Source organism: Protopterus annectens, chromosome 15.part0 (assembly GCF_019279795.1).
Source record: "Protopterus annectens isolate FY-2018-M chromosome 15.part0, PAN1.0, whole genome shotgun sequence".
Taxonomy (NCBI): Eukaryota; Metazoa; Chordata; order Ceratodontiformes; family Protopteridae; genus Protopterus; species Protopterus annectens.
In genome coordinates, this window is record NC_056749.1 from 680,388,551 (window position 1) to 680,412,550 (window position 24,000).

The 24,000-nt window shown below is 38.6% G+C and overlaps 1 protein-coding gene across 4 annotated transcripts in view; it reads left to right on the plus strand.

Annotated features, from left to right (window-relative positions):
* FGF13 (fibroblast growth factor 13) overlaps window positions 1-24,000 on the plus strand; it is a 2,301,951-nt gene that overhangs the window by 340,612 nt on the left and 1,937,339 nt on the right. The window contains exon 1 of one of the 4 annotated variants that reach the window (XM_044057539.1): window positions 10,659-10,863. The exons of the other annotated variants lie outside the window; for them this stretch is intronic. Coding sequence (XP_043913474.1) covers window positions 10,812-10,863 — 52 coding nt within the window. The 5' untranslated portion in view covers window positions 10,659-10,811. Of the gene's footprint in view, window positions 1-10,658; window positions 10,864-24,000 lie in introns of those variants that run through there. 4 annotated transcript variants of the gene reach the window in all.

The following is a 24,000-nucleotide window of genomic DNA, read 5'->3' on the forward strand; positions in this document are numbered from 1 at the left end:
GTCCAGGTTAGATGGCTGAAAAGTGTGGTATGAGTTATAGCCTAGTAATGCAGGGGTGCTCTCTAGAGCCTTGAACCAGGTCTCAGTCACTACACAGATATCGATTTTCTCCATTTTAAGGAGTGCCTCGAGTGAGTGCAATTTGAGATTTAGACTTCTAGCAATGAGTAGCATTACCCTCAGTTTTTGCTTGCCTGTTCCTGTTAAGGTGGTGAATTTGTCATTTGAACCTTGCCTAAAAAAGGCACTATAGGGGTGGCAAGAGCCTTAGTCAGTATCCGGAATCCCAGGGGCGACAGGTGCAGGCCATCTCTTGCAAAGCATCGTGGTCTGTCGACCATGTCGTCCCAGGCAGACAGATACTGGATCCCCTTAGAATGACACCAGAAGCTTAGCCAATTGTTGAAGTCAATCATTTTGTCCATGTACTGCGGTATCATTCTGGGCGATGGCAGGATGCTACTCAAGGCTAGGGTCATACCTGCTTGGGTTACCACATCGGAGAGCTCTTCCTTGTCTCTCTTCATGTAGTCCAGCGAGGTACATCTGAGGTCATTCACACCAACATGGACAATGACAGTCATATCTGTACTTGTGGAGTGACCTGAGTGCGTGGATTATGTGGCGGATCCTGGCACCTGACAGGCAGCGGACAGTAACCTTTTCTGTGTTTAGCCTGGTGAGTGGGACATCAGTGTGCCTGACAACAGAGTCACTTATGACTAGTGTATTGGGTACATTGGTTTGCCTTATGGGCTGTGGTTTATTGGCATACTGAGTCTCTGGGCTATGTGTCATTTGGATTGTATTGGGTGGTGGAGGTTGCTTGCGTTTTTGCTTTGGAGGTCTCTGTTGCTTGAGTAAATAATAATTGAGTAAGTAATATTGAGAGCCTCTGCAAATGTTTTTGTGTTTGTGTGTGAATTTTGTGATGAGTGCGATGTGGTGCAAGTGTTTACTTTCTACTTTTGACTGTCGAGTTAAGTCTTGGTTGGAGAGAGCTTTATCTCCAGTTTGGCTAAGTGCATCTCTCTCAGGTTGTGGTGTTGGGTGGTAGGAAGAGAGGGCTGTCTGTGTACATGAGGCAATTGCTGCATTGCCTCAAGATACCCAGATTCATCAGATAGACAGAAGAGAACACTGGGAGCTGACCCTTGGACATGCCTTAATAAAAAACTACTTTCCTCTGGACAAGTGAGGAAAGTGAGTATAACAGCTGTTTTTTTTCTAAGCAAGTGAGGAAAGTAAGTACAAAAAACTGTTTTCCTCTATGTAAAGAGGAAGGTTGAGTCCTGTAGTAATTTATAGCTTATTTAGTGCCAACAACAAGCTCTGAAAATAATTCAAGTGCTAAAACTAAGAATCTGTACCTGGATCTTGTAGTAGATAGGCTACCTAGTGCTTACCACTCCCACTGATAAGCTAGAAGACTTCCCTCCAACACAGAAAGGCTTCAGAGCTCAGAAGCTTACAAACAGTCCTGGATACAGCAAATCTGTATCTGGACTAGATGAGTTACAGGAAAGGTGGGAAACAAGCGCAAACGCAGGCTTTTAAACCAGAAAGTTGAAAGAGCTGGAAAAACTACCCAAACAGCCAATAAACTACAATTTCTGTGTCAGAAACCACTCTTGTGGTAGTTAGGCTACCTAGTGCTTAGCACTCCCACTGATAAGCTAGAAGGCTTCCCTCCAACACAGAAAGGCTTTGGGGGCTCAGAAGCTTACAAACAGTCCTGGTTACAACAAATCTGTATCTGAACTAAACTAGTTACAGGAAAGACATAAATACACACACACATATATATATATATATATATATATATATATATATATATATATATATGGTTTCCTATGAAACCATAAGATCGGGACTTCTATATTGAAATTGCAAACCATCGAAATCGTCGACTTCCAAAGGGTCGAAAATGAAATGTCACAGCACTTGTGTATGTTTAACGGTCCCCTTCTAAAGACCGAATCTTGATTCCCGGACTGAGAAATCACCGACGCCAGATAACCGACAAGTGACGGAGGTAGGAGTGGTCAGGTAAGTGAGTTAGGGTTAGGGTGCAGGTAGTGTCGGAGCTTGGGCTAGGGGTGGGTAAGTGAGTTAGGGTTAGTGCAGGTAGGTGAAGTGTCGGAGCTTGGGCTAGGGGTGGGTAAGTAAGATAGGGTTAGGGTGCAGGTAGGTGAAGTGTGCGTTAGTGTCAGAGCTTGGGCTAGGGGTGGGTAAGTGAGTTAGGGTTAGGGTGCAGGTAGGTGAAGTGTGCGATAGTGTCGGACCTTAGGGTTAGGGTTTGGGTCAGGGCTAGTGTGTATGCTATGTAGTGTAGTATAACTGTATTTATAACTTCTCTCCTGTATGTTCTGCCCTTTCCATGTAGTCGATGTTTTAAATGTCGACGATTTCTGTTTTTGCTGTTATGTACTTTCGATGGTCTAGTCTCGATGTAGTCATTCTCGATGTAGTGTAAATTTGATGGTTTCATAGGAAACCATATATATATCTATATATATATATATATATATATATATATATATATATATATATATATATATTCCCAACTATATCATAAACAACAGCGAGATGATTTCAGTGAAAATTTAAATGAACAAACTCCCAGAATGGACTATTTCACCTCCATTAAACTAACCACTTGGCCACCAATAACAAAAAATAAAGCAAATTAAACCCACCAAAGTGGTGGTGGTGGGGGGGGGCTGCACCCCACACCCACCCTAACTAAATATAACAACTCTGAGATTGCACTACACTGGATAAAAGGGCAAAGTTCACCATGGTGGCCAAGTGGTTAGTTTCCAGGAGGTGAAATAAATTGTTCCGGGAGTTCATTCATTTAAATTTTAGCTGAAGTTGTCTCACTGTTATGCGAATCGACGTTGTTAATTCAAGGATTTAAAGGGACTCCATATATGCATATATGTATGCTGCAGATAACACCACATAGATCACATTACTAAGAACTGGTTCATTATGAAATGTAGAACCTGGTAAAGTCTTCTGATTCATTGAAATCGCAGCTGTTGCCTCCCATGCTCAGTGTCTACAAATGCCAGAAGTCCTGGACAGAATAGACAGCGGGACTGCACTAAACGGTTGTGGGAAGAAAGGGGCGGGGCAAAAGAAACCTGAACATTTTCTAGCTTTCATTAAATATTATAATCTCATCTCATTTTACTGCTTTCTTTCCTCATGTGCTTTCAGTCATATATTGCACTGGATCTGAACAGTTGGACGTCCAGACCCCAGTTAATTTTTATACTTTGTTACAGTCAAAGATTTTCCATAGAATCACACAAAACTGTTTAACTTCCACAGAATGTTCAACAATAACAATATTGACAATATTGGTGCTTTTCTTAAACATGGCGTTGCTCGCAGAACTCAAAAGTTATAGGCTCCCTATTGAAATGTTGGCACTTCTAGTTCTGAGTGTCAACAGACTGAAAGAAAAGGATGAAAACTCAGTAAAAGAACAAATATTAAACTTATCTTTTTTTTGAATGGGGAAATTCCCTTCTGTACCCCTATATCCCCAGACATCTAATTCTGATATTGCCATACTGCAGAGAAAAGAGAATATTCCCAGAAATGACCATCTCAGATTTGGTACATGTCTGTCCATTTCCTGGGCCATTTAGTCTCCATAGTTTGGTACTCTGTGTGGCAGGTCCTAACATTTCACATGGTTAACTACTTATAACTATTTTTGAAAGTGTATTTTTTAATTTATTTAATTCTTTGTTAAACTGTGTAAATGGACTAATATACACAACTCTTTTCCAACCATATCATAGGTCACAAGGGTAACAGTAAGGACTGTATGCAGAGATAATGTACAATAGTCACTAAGCATCAAGTTTTGGTAGGTGGGAGGAAATCAGAATGCCTAATGGAGACCCGCAAGGGTATTGTGAGCATATACAAACCTACACAATTTCTTTTACTTTCTATAGTATGCTTCGACATAAAACTGTTTCCCAGTCCATTCCAACTGTTTTCTAGCTTTAAGAGTCTGCTTACCCCCTGGATTTTGTATGTGACCTTGAAACAGAGATATCACTGCAGTGTATTTGAATCAAACAGCTTCTGTTATTAGCTTTTTCCCGTTTTCATCCAAGTGAATCATTTTTCTACCTACCTCTGTCTTCAATCACTCAGCACAAATACCTCATATATCACTTCTCTAGGATTATTGTGGTTTCATCTGTGATTGCAGCAAGCATTTATACGCCATACTGTTGAACTGGTAACATTCTGTCACAAGTCTTCTTGATCAGAATTTTTTCCTTATGCTTAACATTCCACAGTGATCTTGCCATTGCATTCCTAAGCAACCAATCGTAAACCCTGTTTCAGCAAGAAAAGCAAAATAGACCACAGCACCTCTCTATCTGTCTTCAGATTAAGCCTGGTCTTATATTCTGAGACAGTAACTGGACCAGTACACAAAATTAGATGGTTTATCTGGCCAGTTTAGAGATGAAAACTCTGCTCTTTCTTAACAGCAGCAGCTAACCACTATGGTAGTGTGAGCAGCTAACACTATGAGCTACTCAAGAAGCATAAACTGCAGCAACTAATCAGACTAACTAGCCACTAGTGCAATGCATGATGGTAGATTATGTCTACTCCACCAACAAGACTTGTAACAACTACAGGAGCAAGACTATCAGTAGGAAAATGTGCTACACTTGTGTCTGTCTGGTAAATGTCTGAGCCACATAAGGCATAATGACCCTCTAAGAGCCCAGTGTGGAGACCCCATGATAGCAGGACATTATTATGCCAAATAGGTCCATTTAGCCCCAAACTGGCCCCGACTACTTGATCCTTATGACATAAAGAGCAGATGCCATTGATTCTTGTATATTTCTTCTTTAGAGACGTTCTTGCCTGGTTTCCATTTTATCAGGAACTTTTACAACTGAAATTTAGGATTGTTTTGCTACCTGGCAATGTGCTGAGCTCCAGAATGCACTTAGCAACACTGCTGATAATAATGATAGAGAGCCAGTTTAAAAGCCATTACTACATCCAGGAAATGATTGTGGAGTACCTTTCTGTCCAAGTGCACTGGATTTGTGTTTGATCTCTGTAACTGTTGTTCTTTCTGATAGAAGAGGCAGAGTCAGCAGATGCTATTGACTGTTGGCTTTTTGAGCATACAGTGGATCCTGAGTGCCTTTCCCATTTGACTGGTTGCCTTTTCAGTGGGAAGTTTATGGTTTAAATTTTGGATGTGTACAGCCCATCAATCTCTTGTCTTGCACTATGTGCTTAGTAGCCACTGTTAATAGCACTTAACAAGGCCAAGTCTGTCCTCTTTATCACTCCACTATTAGAACACTGAGTTTTTGCTTTGTGTTCTTCACCCATTTTTGATCAGAGCTGCCCTGCTCATTGTAGTGTTGTGCTGTTTCCTTCAACTGTTTGCAATAAAATAAAGTTGTTTCTATTGTACTCAGTTTACCCTGCTTCTGCACTCTGGTGGTGTTTTTATGCAGCAGATCTTCTGTTTATCCTGTGGCATTATACTATTTTTTATCTATTTTCTCCTCTCATAATGTTCACTCTGTTTGGCCTCACCTGTGTTCATCTTTTTTATTGAAGTTCCTAGTTCACAGGTGCCTTTCTGACTGCTGCTGCCTATCTTTGTAGGTCACTGACACAGTTAGTCATATAAACCTGCCAAAACGTCTTTCTAAGCCTCCATTGGTGCAGCACATCTCTCTATCTCTGTCCTCTGGCCGTTCATCAGCTGCTATAAGTTTATACTAACATCTGTGTGGCTTTGTAAAAGACTGCAACTGCCCTAAGCTTATATAAGCACGTGTTTCTTATCTCACAAAACAACCAAAGAATGGAGCATACCACCAAGACAAAGCAAAGATTTCTCTTTGATTCTCTGTCCTGTGATACATGAGATTACCTTTGGTATTTACAAGCTTTTCCTAGACTAAACATACTGCATGCTGCTCACAGGAACAGAGTTCAAGGTGTTCTACCCATTAAATGACAGCAGCTACTGATCACCTTGTGGTGTCTGTGAGAAATGACTAATATGGCTGTCCATTCAAATATTGTCTCAGCTCCAAGACTAAAAGAATAACACTAGGGGTTTTCTCTTTCAGTCTGACTTTGTGGCACAGAGGGTTGGATCTCTAACTGCAGCCCAGATGACCAGAGCTCAATTATCAGTCCTGGTACAGGAGGTGCAGGGCACGGAGGGATAGGAGTGAAGGGGCATGGTCTATTCACCTATCCGTGTGGGAGGGATGGGACAGATGCTTAGGGAGCACACATGGTAGTGTGAGTTCTACACTGAAAACTGGGGAAACTACCACCTGTGCTTGAGGGCAGGGCTGCTTGCTGGCAATGCTCCTAGTGGATGTGGGAAACATCAGCCCAGTCAATGCATTGTACATCTACACTGTGGATATCGAGCTTGGGTAACAACCCAAATGTTTGGCCCCTTTGAGTCGACTGTAACCCAGCGGATGGGGAATGAATGAACTGATGAACCAGGAGAGATCTGATGATTATTACGCAACAGGGGGAAAACCGAAAAAAAAGTGTGTTATATCTCAAAAGCAATATTTTTATGATATACTTTTGAGGCACTTTTTTGGCACAAAATCATTTGCATTTTTTCTTGTGTGTACCATTCATTCCTTCCATGCTGTCTAGCTGCAGCACCCCACAACAATGCACTGATATTTCCTTTCTTAAGAGGATGCGATTTAACATCCTCTCAATTTGTAAAGTCACTGATATGATGAAGGGGTGAGACTTTGTTCTGTGGGCTGCCATCAATCCCAGGATGGGCTTTCACTCTTATGCTGCCCAAATGTTGCCCCACTAACCCATTCCATTTGTTTGTCATACACAAAGTTCCCCAGGCTCTTCTTTACCAGCACAATGCCCTAGGGCTTCTGCTACTGTCTGCAATGTACCTGCATAATATGGGTGAGAATAGTCAAGACATGCTGCTACATAGGTCTAATCACTGCTGTATAATAATTTTTCAACACATACAATACATGGGGCTAATATAGTTAGCATACAGCAGATCAACACCTAGTTCTGGCTACTAAATGCTAAAACGGCATGAAGGAAAACTAAAGCACTAACAGTCAGGCTACCAAAAAGACGCAGCTTATATTCAGAACTTCTATATTGCTAGGTTCTCACAGAAGTGAAAAATGTTTGGCTTACTTGGGGGATACATAGCAATATCTTTTGTTTAGATATTGTTACCAGTACACTCCAGAATCACTACTGCCATGTCGTGTACAGTAAGAAATTAACATCTCCTCATTTCTGCATAAACTGGATACTGTATTGAGTCCAAGATTAGAATTAAGCTGCACTGTGTATTTTTTGTGTTATGAAGGGGGAAAATGTAACCTCTGGAGAAATGTAATTGCTAGGCTGCTAGCCAGCTTTCTTTGGAGTAGCTAAGTTGTTAATGACAAATACCAGGTAGGAAACACTGCAGTGGTTAAGTTTAGTATACTCTGAGATGCTCTGTAGCAACCTCAATCACTTACTTTCCAGCTGCCCATTTCCATACAAAATAAGGCTCACCTACAAGAATAAGGAATAGGAAATCTTACAAGAAAATGAAAACTGAAATTCTGTATAAATGTATCCATAAATGTTTTCATGTGGATTTTATCCCCCTCTTCTGCCACCAACATGAGGCGCACACACCAAGAACAATATAAAAATGTCTGCACATGTGCCATGCCCCACTGTATACCTTGCCCCTCTAATTACATATGCAAGAAATGGTGAAAAACATGCATTTCCTTTGTTCCCAAAATAGCACAACCTCTACAACAGAACGCTTAGTTAGCAACCTTCAAAAGTAATTATTTTACGATCATGCTTATACTTGGAAATCATGTTTCATGTATAAATACTTTGACTATGACATAAATTATAAGAGTTTTGACCATCAATCACAGAAGATAATAGCAAATCTGCAAAGAAATGATGAGTGGAGTATATTAAGTTTTATCAATGCCAGAAGGACTTCCCTCCTTCCAAAATTATCACTCTATATAGTAATCTTAAACTTTTTTTCATTGTGGCTGATCTTTTAGAAAATATTTTAACCTTTGATAGTACTTATATTTATTTGGTGACACTGTGGTTGCTCCTGAAAGCCTTGCTGCATTGGTCAAACACTACCATTCGTATTAGTATTAATTTTACTCAGTATAATTGTCTATATCAGAAGATTGAATGCTAAAAATAGAGAATGCTCTTTTATCGAGCTTAAAAACGTGAAACCTTAAAATGTCGAAGGACCAGATCAGCAAATTTTTTTCCAGGGAAAAAATTCACTTATCCAAAAAAAAAAAAAAAACCCAATGTACAGGCTAAATAAAGTGTACACCCCACACCCCCAACTTAAATATACCAACTCCAGGATTGCACCACAGTGAAGAAAACAGCAAAGTCCGGAGAATGGCCTATCGATAGTTTTCCCTGGGAATAAAATTGATGTTCCATGCCTTCAACATTTTAAAGTTTGATATAAGAGCATTCGCTAATTTAAGCATTCACTCTTCTGATGGGAACCCCAGTATAATTGGGTACTATTGTAAGAGCCTTAGATACTGCCACCAGAACACTCCAAAGCCAGCTACTCTACCTTATACTCTGGGCAGAGAGGGCGTAGCTGGTAGATTTGTGCCAGCCTTTCCCAGGTGTGTGTGTGAAAATCAATCCTCAGTGTGTGTTTGTCAGCTACTTGGAGCAGGGACACAGACCACTGATTTCATAGAGACGGTGGTGGAGGACTTGGCTTGGAATACCCAGCTGAGGACTCAGCTCTACAGCTCCCTCAGTGTGGAGTTTTATTTGGGGCCTTTAGAGAGAGAGGAGAAACCCAGCCCCAGGACTGTGTGTGCTCTTCAGGGAACTTGTGCTTAGTGCAGAGAGCTGCATCTGGAAGTACTGTGTGTATCCATTTCTGTTTCAAATGAATATCCCTCACTGGTGAGGATTGAGGCTCCTTGATTACCGGCCAAGAGGAGGGATGTCACAACCACCAACACCTCAAGTTATGAGACCTGAAGAAGAAGAAAGATACTTGCTCTGGAGAAATCACTGAGCCAAATATGAAATAATTTTTGCGCAACTAAACATTTTATTTATTTGCCAGCTAATGGGTGAAAGTACATAGTGTTTTATGATGCAATCTCTTGGAAGAGATTTTGTAATATTTCTTATCCAAATAAGAGATGTTTGAGTAGAAGAATGCAGTCCTGACTAGTGAACTGGATTCAATAGTGGCTCAGGCACTGCAAGATCCACCAAAGGGAATGGCACAGATATGACAACATTCACTAACCCATCTCAAGGGAAGGCAATGGTGTGGACTAGCACAGCAGAAGGTATTCCACCTGACAGAGATCAGACTAAGAGATCCTGTGCCAGGAATAGGCAGACAGTCCTTGTCAAGCAATGGTTAGCACTATAGCTGGCATCATGGCATCATAGCATGGTCCTTGTCAAGTGGCAGATAATGTTGCAGCCATAATTAATACATGTGTGGAAGCAAGCATTCATCAAAGTGATGGCGCCACAAAATATGCACCATGTTTCTGGGAGATAGGGTTAAAAACAAAGAAATAAGACCCACTGACTGGCTGAATTACATTCTTCCATTATTGGTTCTTGCCCGTGGGGCCAAAAGGTCCAATTAAAGCAAAGAATAGATGATGCAAGCAACAACGCAGAAAAAAAATAGATAACGGTTTCTGTTTTGGTTCTTAGGGCTTTTAATGCAACTTACCCTGCATCACACTGTTCTGCATCATCCACCAACAGGGACAAAAATGGCAAATACACCAATATATTGCTGTTTCAATACTCAGTTCACCAAAGGTGCGTTCGTTTTCCTCTTCACTTTCAGCACTCTAGGGTGTACTATACCTTCCTTTCCTTAAATCCTTGACAGGACCCTCTAGTCACAGGCAAGTTTGCTGCTGATCCTTACTCTAGGTGACTTCTTGAATTTCGTATCTATCAACTTCTTTCAGCACGAATTCCAGACAAAGCCAAAATGAATAAGGGGGGAGAGGCTCAAAATCAATCATATATTTTTAATAATATAACAATAATTCACTTAAAAAGTTAATAGAAAAACAGATTTTGCTTCGACCGATTGTACTGACTTGACTGTAACCCTCAGTGATTTACCTAAAAAATCAAAATTTTATGAGGAACAGAAAAAAAATGATGTATAATCAGGGACAGTCTGCAAAATCAGGAACATTTGGATGTGCGCTGACTGCAAACAACGCAGCATGCACTTATAGCTCAGCTCCTAACATATTTTGAGGTCTCATTATGTGATACGTTAAACTCGGCGTCTGCATGTTTCTCCTCAGGGCCTGAACAACCTTTATCCTGGACACCTGCAGTAGCACCTTTACCCGTTCATATCAGTGTACACCTTGCAGATACACTTGGACCCGGACCCAAAGCGAACACTACGCGTCAAAGCGACCAGCTTATGAATATTCATTAAATATACATAAACGTCACGTGAAGGCGTGTTCAGGTAGTGGACGTGGGCGTGGTTCGCTACTGCGCATCCGTGGGGTACCAAAAGTATATTACGCCGATGCTTGTTTAGGGATCGGAGCGAATCTCAAAGCCACTTTCACAAAAGGTTTAACAAAGATTGCTTTGAAGAATTCACTGAAGAAGCTACTCTGGATTTTTTTTCCATTCTGTTTGGGAATTTTAAGATCAAACTGGGATCTATGAGCGGAAAGGTGATAATAAAACCAAAAGAAGAAAAGGATGCTTCCAAGGGTAAGCAAGGACCACCTACTCCAAATTATTAGTATTTCTATTTTTGCGAAATACTCTGTCATTGATAAGAAAAACAACGTTTTTTTTAATCCCCAGAGTAGCAGGAAAACGTCTACACTTTTATTTCAGTTATTTTCTGGAGTGGATCATTAATGGTACCGGAATCAACAGGACATGTTTGGGCTTGGTGTAATGACGGCCCCCAGGACCCCATAGTGGCTTCGTATTAATACGAAATGGCGTGTAACGCATAACAATATTATGGCTGTTTCTGTACAAAGATGCTATTTCAGTGTAACGAAATGGGCTGCATACGTAGTTTTGTTAAATGGAAAAGCCCCAGGCTAACTGATATGGCTTCTTATAACAAAGCCACTGACCGGGGTATGGAGGAATTGGTTGCAAGTTTCATTCTGGCAGCAGGTACCCTGTTCCTGCTTCAGCCTACTAGGTCGATAATGTTAATGACCCTGTCACGCTAAAGTGTGAGCCCCCAGGGAGGACACTAGCTTGAAATGTAGCAGTGTATTAGCTCTGGATTTGTTCATTCATTATCAGGGATTTGGTCATTGCAAGTGCTGTGTGTGTAAACTGGGTTGCAATTGCCATGGCGACAGAGGTGAAAGTGTCACAGGCAAAAGATAACAGGAGAACCTTTAACTGCAGCATGTCTTGTAGAGCTAGCTCTGGTGTTCCTTTGTTCTGTTACCAAATGGTGTACACTCACCAGCTCTTCTTTCAGCTTTTATTTACCTATAAATTTATTCTCTGGCTCCACTTCTTTTTATTATTATTTTTTTTGGTAAATATTTTCCCATTCCCTTGCTCCCTCTTCTCCTTCGTTCCGTATCACATTTGGGTCAGCCTTAGCCCCACTATGTTTGAGACCCAGAGCTGCATTCTCTCATAGCAGATGTTTAAGAAGTGATTAAATGTGCTTATTTATATTTTGACTAATGCATTGTATTGCTGAATTCCCTGCAGTGTTTTCACAGCTTCTTTGAAAGGCCGGTGAACGTTTGCCGTTTTCTTACCACTTGGTCACTAAACAACATTATAAAAAAGTGAAATGGCCACATTTTTATAACAGTGGCATAGCTAGGGGCAATAGCGATTCTGCATCACTTTATCAGTTATATTGGGAACCAGTGGTTAAACTAGGGTAATTTACACTGCAAAATAAATGTTTTAACAAACGACAGTAATGATTGTAAACCTGGAAAACTGACAAGAATAACAGAACTATGCTAAAATACAATCTTACGTATTCTGTCTATCTATCATCTATATATATATATATATATATATATATATAGGGGTGTGTGTTCTGTGCAAGTGAGTTTCGCATTTTATTATATCATGCATTTAACGTGTGTGTGTATTGCCGGTAAATTGCAAGCATCAGTTATTGTTTTGCACTGGTGTGTGGTATTTTCAAAATTATGTTGGAATGTATTCTCTGAATGAAGAAATATGTCTACTAAACTGAGAAGTTCAGACACTAACAGTGTTGTCGTTGACAAAGAAACGGACTGAAATATTTGCATCTAAAATTGACTTTCATGGCTAAAAATATGACTTCAGGGTGTAAATAAACAAAACGCGTATAACATTGCGTGCAGCACAGAGTGCTTACATCAGGGCATGTTGGAATTTACACATAGGTGAACGGGTGTGCATGAACATCTTAATGGATGTGTTTGTAGCAATGTCCTGTACAATATTTTATGTCAGGGATTCATTGAAGTTACATGCATAAATATTTATGCTTTTCTAAATCATATGATCAGAGGACAGATGACACATGCATTGTGGCATTGTAAGTTTATGCAGGTCACATTTTGGTACAATGAAAATGCATGTGCTTTGTATTACCTAGTTGTGAATCATTGTATGGCCCCTGGGTAGTGATGAATTAGTAGGCATTGCAAATAATCACACCAATTCCTGATTATGGAATCTTGTGCTACATAGATGCCAGTAGCATTCTCGAGATAGATACTTTAGGTAATGAGTGTTATGCAAGCATTTTTGTATGCATGTGTGTTAGGAAGAAGACATGCAGATTTTTGTCAAATTATATGCAAGCATACAAATTTATGTATATGCGTGTGTGTGTCTCCTGTAATAGACTGGCATCTTATCCTCAATTTGTCTGAGTCTTGGGTTCATTGACTGCAAATATATATTGCAGTTGCCTGTGACCCTGATTTAGACAATAACTGAATTAATTAGTAGGAAGAAAGCCATGCTCCCCCAAACTGAAGAGTTTTGTTCCTCATATCTTTGCTATATGTTTTTCAGTTCAAGACCATGTTGCCTCAGACTGAAAGCAAACTCCAAAAATGTTGTTTTTAATAGTATTCCCAACTGCTGCAATCTTGGATGAGAATAATTATTTAGTGGAAGGTGGGAGATAAAGACCTTCTCCATGCAAACTTAGAATTACCAGTGGTTTGCCCCATATTAATTTTATTGTATTGGATTGCTGTTTAATAATAACATTTTCAGTCACTAGAGCTTCAAGCCATTTGAATTATTTTTTTTTCTGTTTTTTACACACACATACACACACACAATCAGTATATATATCTTACCTCCCTCTACACGTCATACATTGCTCTGAAAGAAATTAGCCACTTCTACAGAAAAGTGAAAGTGTATAAGGGATGTATAACCAAAGAAGATATTTATAATGGCAGGACCTTCCAGTTTATCTACTTTGATTTTTGAGTCAGTTTTTTATATACTGACTTTTAGTGCAATATTTTCTAAAGTTTTCTAAACTACTGGTAGGCATTTTTATTTGTATTTTCAGTTTTGCATATTCACCTATTTGTTTTGGGGGTCCCTCTACAGCTGTCTGCCATCAATAATCTCCTTAAGTCTCCTCTTATTCATCTGCTCCACATTCCCTGACACCTGTCCAACTTTCCCCTTTGGAGTGGGGCCCACATGTAGAAAAACCCTTAGTAAGTAGTCAGGGGAAGTGTGTGAATGGCAGTAAAGGACATCTCTGAATGGCACTATCCTGACAGCTGTAGAAACTGTTTGGTCCATTACCCACTGGCCCACCCAGTTCACAGAATGTATTATGTTTTGTTTTGAAATTTGAGTTCTCTGGTACATTTTCACATTTCTTTGTACCCATTCTGATTATTTTTGTGAAAATTTTCACAAATGTATTGCCTGTCTTGTCAAATAATTGGCATATAATGTTTTATACTTTTTCTGGTTCTTGTACATTTATTAACATACTTATTTATTCTAAAATTGCCTGCATTGTAGTTGTTTCCAGTTACTGTGGATGTATATGACAGAATCAGTCTTTTTGCTTTACCTTTAATGCTGTGAACTCACATGTTCTTAAAAGGATACCCAGTATTGATTAATGGCACAGTGTGATTTTCATGCAAAATAATATTAAACACACTAATATGCATAGTTAGTTGTATTAAACATAAATTACAGTGAAAAGTTTAAGTGAGCTATAAAAAGATTATGGTACAATGCATGACAGTTTAAGAACCAAGTTATTTAGGGTCTGAATAAATCACTTGAGGCAGTCCTACAGGCATCTTTCTGTAAATCATCAGTGTTTCAGATTTATCTGTTGTTGCATGAAAACAGTCCTTCGGTAAAAGATTTTGGAAATAGTTTGAATTTCTTTTTTTGAGTCTGATTATACTTTTAATTATTTTTCAAGCTTCAGCTTCATTTTCAAAGTAGTCAGGATCTTGTATCCAAACCTTTCCATTGTCTACATTACAGCCTTAAATGCTGTACCTAAAAACTATTCTGTGCTATGCATTTGTATTTCTGTAACATTTACAAAGAACTGATTAATAATCCTAAGATAATGAATACACTGTTTTATTTCAGCAAATCTGTGTTGGGCAATATTTTTAGTACTGTTTTCCTTCAACCTACTCATGGTTTTATGTAGTGCTTACGGGATATTGTCATCTGTAGGTTATACTGGCTCTGTTTTTTTAGTAAGACTGTAACTGAAATGGAAACTGTTTCACGTAGAAACAGGTACACTCTAACAAAACAGTGGAATTCATCAGCTTAAGCTACGTGTATATAAGGCAATACAGTAAAACTACCACTCATGTTCAACTATGTCAAACACACCTCTGTGTGACCTTATTTTTCTCAAAAAGAAAAACCCATTCACCACTGATTCAAAAGTCCTAGTTTAACGACACAATAAACATGCCTCAGCTTAGCAGGATAAAGTCATCACCTAGTGCTTCCATTGTCTATGGAACGTGCATCCTTTGTATATTTATTAATTAATTATTGGCATTTGATTACTAGGAAATTTGGATTGGGTAGGTGCTCATTTTCAGAAAAAGCCCAGGGAGAAAAGCTACAATTCTCCAAAAAATGCAAAACCATCTATTGTTTAATTATGCATACTAGGTTAGATATAACGAGAAAACATTAGTTGAGAATGCATACAACTTGTATGGCAATATTTTAATATTTAGAGAAATTTTAGCCATTTTTGAGAAAGTAAAGTTAAGTTAGTATAATACAAGCAAGAAACTGCAATATGAACTAAGACAAAAAATATTGCATATTGAGATAGTGTTGGGGAAGAGAAATAGATACAGTGATTGAAGTAGGGATGCAACTGAGAAGGGGGATTAAGGGGTTGTCAAGTATAAATAGGAACTTGTTCGTGTTTAAGGATTTAGTTTATCCTGGGGTTGTACAAGAACAGAATTAGATTTTAACTAGGAAGTCTTTCAGAATGTTTTCAAGAGACAGAAGAGAGAGCATTGATTTGATAGGTACAGGTAAGGCATTCCAGACCTTAGTAACATGGCATGCGTGTAGACCACACCCAATAGATTTTATAGGTTTGTGGGAAGAGAGCAGTTTTTGGTCATTGGATTGTAATGATCAAGTGGGAACATAGTTGTGTAGAATGGTATTTAATGCTGGACAAACAGATCAATGCTGGATAATTTTACCGGTGGTAAGAAACTGTGTATATGTTAGTTGATGGGGTAGCTCTAACCGATTTTGTTTTTTCAATGCCATACAGTGGTGAGTTCTGAAGGTGGTATTTGCTGCAAATGTAGCTACTTTATTATAGCATTGTTCAAGCTTTGCTTTTTACAATGAGATTAGTAAGGATGGGAACTCCATGAAATAGAAGGTAAATAGTGGTAAGTAGAGTTTTAGTTGTACTGGTGAAATTTTTTTTGTCTCCCTAGTTTTTTATTAATGCAGTTTTATATATGCAGTTGAAATGTAAGACTTCACTGGTTGTATTAACAAGAGAGAGGGCTTTAAGTTTTGTTTTTTTCATGAGCTAGGGATTTTGGGAGAGTAGTTTTTTTTTTTGTTTTTTTAGACTGAGCATGAATTGTGAGCTATAAAGCCATGTTTCAGTGGCTGTTGAACCTTCCTGAGTAATTTTTGAGATGCTCCAGGTTGTCTGATATACATACTAGTGTGAAGTCATCTGCATATTGTATTAGGAGGCCTGTTGTTTGAATGTGCGGAGAGTATTGGTGCGAATGCTGAGGAGGAGAGGACCAAAGACAGAGCCTTGCAGTACACCAGTGGTGACAGGAAGGTATGGAGAGAGGATGGAGTGCCATTTTACTGATTGATACCTATTGGAGAAGTAGCCTTTGAACCATAGAAGGGTGGGCTGAGATAGACCTGGTGAGAACATTTGAAGTAGAAGTGTGCTTTGACAGACTGTGTCAAAGGCTTCGGACAAGTGCAGAAATAAGGAGAAGTCTAGTTTGCCATTATCTCTGCTTTATTGATAGCATCTATAAAGGATAGAAGTGCAGTGTTGGTATTACTGGAGGGTGTTCTGTGGGGGCGGGGGGATAGGAGTTCTTCCTGCTGGATTGTTAAGCATTGTAAAACTCAAGCAATAATTAAACTTCTGTTAGATGAATTAATGGGATGCCATAAATTAATCACAGTAGCCACTGGTTTTAATCTTGCAATTATGCTAAACTGAAGATTATTACTTCTCAGTCTTCTGTATTCCTATGGAACTTCTCCCCCTTTTTGTCCAATTTCTTCCTATCGCCTTTCCCTATAGCATAATCCAATCTGGAAATATTCTGTCTGCATCTCCTAAATTAACTCTACCCACTACAATCATATTTTGAACTCTTCTGTCACCTTCATGGGTTCCTCTATGACATTGTTGGCCAAGTCTACAATAGCTGGCATATTTCTGATTAGAATAAACCTCCGATGTTGTAAACTATACTATCCATTTACCTGTCTTTTACTGATGATTTGCAAGGCCGTATTATAGAATCTCTCCTGCAAACTTATACTTAACTATAATAAGTTAAAACACAGATTGAGTGATATATGGGAAGCAAGTCTGTAGGGTGTGTGTGGTAACAAAAATTAATAGGATTCAGAGTGTTTCATGTAGCTGAGTGATCGGAGTGACCCTGCGTGTCTTCTCATAATCACACTATTTTAAAATTTCTGCCAGTGATAAACAATAAGTCTTTTTTGCTACCTAAAGTATGGTGACCATCTTAATAATACTGCTGCTTTTTTCTGTAAGCACTAAGCTATTTTTTTATCTAGCTAACAATCTGTAGACCATACCGTATACTATCAACTAGGTTGCTTCTTTTCCATTTTTGACTTGGAAAATGCAATAAAATTCCAGAAAATGCACTGCCTGTATAACAGAAACAGAACAAGATTTAATTAAATTTTGTATCTTATTCCAAAGCACTGATTTGCCATAAATTGTTAATCTGTTTGCTTGCTGTATCAAAGGCTGTCCTTTCTTTGTTTTCCTTTGTCTTATATATATATACATATATATATATATATATATATATATATATGGTTCTACCTGACCGTCGACAGCGCAGAAGACCGACAGCGAATTGAGCTCCAGAAGATCGATAACGAAGAAAACCGACGAGAATCGCGGGTTGCAGAACATCGACAATGCAGAAGACCGACACGACGGATGACAACACCAACGCCGAGGATGCCGACATGGGGAAAGGCTGTGTGAGTATGCGGTAGTGACGGACGTTCGCTTGAGGCAGGTAAGTGTGGAGATTGACGGTCTGTGGGGATAGGGGTGGGTTAAGTGAGTTAGGGTTAGGGAGCGATAGGGGTGGGTTAAGTGAGTTAGGGTTAGGGAGTGCGAAGGGTAGGTTAAGTGAGTTAGCGTTAGGGAGCGATAGGGGTGGGTTAAGTGAGTTAGGGTTAGGGAGCGGTAGGTGCGGGTTAAGTGAGTTAGGGTTAGGGAGCGGGTAGGTAAGTGTGCGATAGTGACGGACCTTAGGGTTAGGGTAAGGTTTAGTGTGGGCTTGTAAGGATTTTGGTGTGCTTGTGTTGTGTGTGTGGTTTGTGGAATGGGGATGTGTTTTGTTTTTAATAATTGTTATTGTGGTGTGTGCAGTGTATGGGGTTTCGTGTTTGTGTACCGTCGGTTATTTCGTTGTCGGTTATGTGTGGTTTCGTGTTTATGGACTGTCGAATATGTGGTGTCGGTGATGTGGTTGTCGGTGTTGTGTGGTTTCGGCTATGTCAGGTAGAACCATATATATATATATATATATATATAGGTGTACAAAACTGATAAATTCAGGGAAATTACCATAAATTGCTCAACCATTTTTGAACACCTTTATTGAATTGTGACATAGGCAAACTTACATTTATATAAAAGTATTCATTTACATGTATCCAAGCCTTTACATTTGTATCTATGTATTTAAACTTGTTCAAAATGTATTTGGAATAACGCAGTTTCACGTGGCACCCTGAAAATTCATTATGATTTGGGTCCATTCTTTCTTCTTTTTTGTTTTAACAGTCAGTTGAATGATGTTCACATATTTTATTTTATTTTATTTTATTATATATGAGATCTGCTTACTAGTATGTTTACAAGCATTTCATATGGTTAGCTAATTTTTTTACCAACTGTTAGTCTCATTATTTCTGGTTTATCTGTATGCAAAATATTGACTTAGTACACAACGTATTAGATTTTCATTTGATGCATATATGTAGCTCACGTATTTAAATTTTTGTAAAATAGTATGTCAGCTTTTGACTTATAACATATGACTAACGTCAAATTTCATTGACATTGAACTATTTTCTGTATTCTGTATTTAGCTAGTGTTTTACCTTTATGGTTTTAATTAACAATTAGTTACTTAGTAGTTGACTAATTAAGGTTTTATAAGCAGTAGGTTGGATTGTTAATGTACTCTGAAGAAGTCTGCTTACGAAGCAGAAAGCTTCAAGAAGAAATAAATTTGGTGGTTTAACCTTTAGCCTGGTATTCTTTGAGTGGTCAATGACCAGGTCCTAAATTACCTCCACTAATTTCTGGACTCTCACAGTTCTTTCGGTGGTCTGTTTTACAAGTTTTTTGTGGAATTTGTTGCTTTCTCCAGTATAAAAGTATTCAAACCATATTAAGAGATTCACATTTACAAATAGTATATACCACATATATTATTATACATCATATATTCACAGCAACATTACCTAAGTTGCTCAATTACTAAATTCTCTTAAACCTCATTCCTCCTCCAAAATATTTTTCTGCTTCTATCGTTACCACAATTTCTATTTTTTTCTGTGTAATTTCCTCCTATCCTTTTCTAAATATCCCACACCTTGTTCTTTTTCCTCTGTTACAATACTCACTACTTATAGTTAGTTCAGATTTTGATTTCTGTGTTCTAGTAATTGCTTTTTTGGCAGAGTCTTAACTATTGATATAATTCCCTGATTTTCAACTCTTAAAAATCAAATTCTGTTTTTTACACACCTATGAATCCTTATTACCTGTATTCAGAGGTAAACAAACTATCTAGGGAATGTAAGTTGCAGCTGTATTCCTTATTGTCTATAGTACCTACTGTATTAAAATGGTTGTGTGTAGCCTTTGTATTCTTTTTTGGATGTGACATATTAAAGAGGCATCCTGTAATATAGATTATCCCACTGAAATGTATGCTATCAAATAAAATAATCCTGATTTTTTTTAAAATATTTCTCACTTTATTAACTTGCCTTAAGTCAACATTAAAGTTTCTGGCAGATAGTACACATGACTAAAGTTCTCATTTGTTAATGGGCTACTCCTGTTCAAAGAGTACAGAGTTTGAATCTTTCCAAATTCATTTGTCTACAGTGTGACTTTAAAGAAGTAATTTAACTAGACAGTGCTTTGGGGGAATTGGAAATTTGGCCTAGGCTGCTTTATGGCCTTCTAGGCTACATGCCTAATAACAATCTGTGAACATCTGAAAATGTTTTTACAGCTTTTCACTTCTGACGTGTGCACGCGCACACACACCAAGATATATTATGCAGCATTGCTTTCTTAAAGTAAGATTCTTCTATAGTGACACACACTACTATGTAATAAAAGCATTAGTGGAAAGAAAAAGTGAAAATGCCGTATTTCCTGTCAGTGGAATGATCATTGCTCAGTCAGTGCTTTTGAGTCTGGAAGGCAGGAATAACAATTTGAGCCTGCATTTTACATATTTCAGCAAAACTGGAAGGAATCATATATTTTGTAAAATGCAACACATTCATTTAAGACAAGGCATGACAATGTCAAATAAAATGAAATTAGAAAAGATCGTTTGAAATGAGAACTAATACAGTACATGCCTTAAATTTGTTTCATTAATAACATTGTATTCTCAGCTGCCTTTTTTCCTTGTGCTGCAGTAATGTTTTTTTGATACTGGATACTGTTCTAATCACGAGAATAATGAGCATTTAATTCTATAGCACAGAGCCTGTTTAACTATTCTAAATTCATTGAAGCACTAACATGCATATTACTTATTCTGGAATATATATGTTTGATTATACAGTGCCCATAATCTAATATAAATGATACTTGGCTTGGTGAAATGAAAAAGCTGACAAAACGAATGTGTGACTCAGAAGCATACACCAACTTAAGTCATTGACTGTACTGACGACATAATCCTTCAATATGTATATAGATATAGCAATATAATATAGCATCTATTTAACGGAAATGCATTATGCAAGATATAATTGACAAGCTCTGTTTAGATATTTATCCATCCATTCAGTGATGATGAGTCACATCTGACTCCTGCACCGATCCAATAAACAATGGCTGATATCTACAGAGTGCATCTGACTCTTGTACTGATCCAATGAACAGCCGCTGACATCTACAGAATGTATTAGGCAATTAGGGAATAGAAGTAGATTGCCTTGCCTTTTTGCTTGTCTGACACACACACACACACACACGAATTGCAAACAATTTAAAGTCACCAGTCTACTCAGTGAGTGTCTTTGGGATATGGCAGGAACTGGAGTACCTGGAGAAATCCATGCACGCAAAGAGACAACATACAGATGGCACATCAGGTAACATAAAATCTGCGAAACGCCAGTCACTGCATCACTGCTCTTATTGCATATACATCTCTACTTCATAAAGCAAAGAATACAGAGGTGCCAACATTGCCCTAAGAGTATACAAATTGTTTTTGTGAGAAGCTAAGACAAGACACCCCCCCATTTCTGAAACCACCTTTTTGCATTAATTCCGTTTGTAAAATGATCATCTACTTCATGAATGTGAGATGTAGGAAAATTAATCAAAGTATAGCCATGTCAAAACCACTACAATTTATTCAAGCAAAACTAAAATGCAGAAACATACATTGATGAAAGACATTAATAGAAATGGACAGGCAACACCTCCACAAAACATAGTATACCTTAACAACCACTTGCTAAACTGTGGGGGCAAATAAGTTGAGTGAAAATAATTAAAAAAGAAAAAGGAAAAAAAAAAGCCAGACATGTTCATAAGAGTAACAATGGGGGAAAGTTCCTGTATCCTCCATTACAGATGATTGCACACACACAAGTATGTACACACACACTATATTGAGCAAATACTGGAGGTAGTAAGTAACAATATGTAGGCAGGGAAAAACACAAAATAAATACACCTCCCTCATTTCTTGCAATATCATCTACTACCCGAACCATTAAATATGCCATGGTAATTAAATATGTCATGTTATTACTAACCTCAAAACAAATGTATGTCAGTAAAGGTGGTAAGTCAGGTGAAGGCTAATGCTGAAAGCAAGGTGACAGAAGGAATCAAAAGGGGAACAAGGGCATTTTAGGTACATAACAGACAGCAGGAAGGAAAGGACAGACCTGCTCCGGCTGAGCAAAGATGTGATGGCGATCACAGAAGGCTGAGGAAAAATAGAAGTACTGAATGAATACAAATAATGCACAATTTAACCATTCCACTGTATGTAAGTCTTTCAAAAAGCTTTATTTATTTGTCTTAGACTAAGTTCCAAAAGATCAGAGGGGAGACAACTACAATAACAAAATTCTTAAAAGAGAAACTTTGTCAAGTCAAGATGCAAGCAGACAAATATCCTGTTGTTAATGAAAGCATCTTATAAAGTGTTTTTTTTTAGAATAGTATATTTGTTAATACTGGCTGGTTTACATAGATAATTGGCATTAATTAATGTGTTCTATAGACTTAATTGGAACTGTTTGTTGACTGGTTAAGTATTTAAGTGCTGATTTTTTTATTAGTGTATTTAAATGTGGTTTTTGCTGCACTTTTTATTCTGATGAAATCTGCTGGCGAAAGCCCTAAATCTTTGTGAATATTTTCTGCTGCCTTCCAGTGAATGTTTTTTAATATGAATGATTTGCTGCAATTTTCTCAAATGAAATCAAGGGAAGACTGCAATGCCATGGGTGACAGGGAAGATTAGGGGAAATGTTGGGCAGATACCAAGATTGAGAGGGATGAGTTGGGCAGGGAAGTGGCTATTTACATGGAAGGTAAAGTACAAGGACCAGAGTCCTCAGAAATCAGACCAGTGAAATGGCAGACCCTTGATGGAGACCTTCAACAAATCACTAACAGGTGCAGTTTTGTGAGGTCTGAAAACCAGTCTGTGTGGTACCTTTGTGCAATGAGGAGGGGGAGGAAAGTTTGGGGGGCTGCATGCCTGTTAGCTGAATACGCATAGCAGGGAATGTCATGGAGAGAGTGATTAGAGGAAGGCTAGTAGCATTTCTAGTGGACAAAGTAGTGAACATGGGCTCATGGCTAGAATGACCTGTTGGTCAAAACTAACGCAGTTACATGATGGGTTACAGGAGAATTTGCCATGGAAATACCAGTAGATATGGTCTTCCCAGACATCAGCAGCACAGTATGCTGACAGGAAAACTGGAAGGGTTGGTAGTAGGTCCAAGACTGAGGAAATAGCTGAATGTTTAAATGGCAAAATACAAAAGGTTACGGTGAGAGGGGACAGTATCAGGAAAATGAGTAGTGGACAACCACAGCGTCAGTTGTGGGATGATTATAATTCAATGTATTTGAGGGAATAGAGACTAGGATCCTCTTGTTGGCTGATGACAGAAGTATAAATTCAGCAGCAGATGACATGGAGAAATTAAGGGAAGGATTTGGAAAGACTGAATAAGTGGTCAGAAACATGGCAGTTGAGATTTAATGTAAACAAATGGACTATTATACCTGAGCCACAACAACCCTGATGTGAAATATCTGCTGGGGGAATAGAACTCATGTCAGCAAATTAGAAAAAGGATTGGCATGCTGATCCCCCATGGGCTGAACCACCAAGAGTAGCATAAAAAGGTAGTGGGAGCAGGAGAGAGAATGCTGGAGTGTATCCTCAGGGTGAATGGTTCCAGAAGCAAAGGCGTAATGCTTCTAGTCTCCAGGACACTGGTGACACCACATCATGAGTACTGCATGCATTCTCATATAAGGAAATGAGCATTGGGCTGATGAAAAGAATCCAGAGGAAAACTACGGATGGAGAGGAAGAAACATGACAATGAGTTAGAGAAGCTGGAACTCATTTTTCTTGAGGCCAGAACAGACAGGGGAGCATAACACTGAAGCACAAGAACATGTCAGGAATATATAAAAGGGTCATACTGAAGAGAAAGGATGGGGGGTGTGTGCATTGAACAGGAAACTGGAGAGGGACATTGTATTGGTATACAAGATCATATAAGGGAGATTTGATGTGGTCATACTCAACAGGATGGACAGAGGGA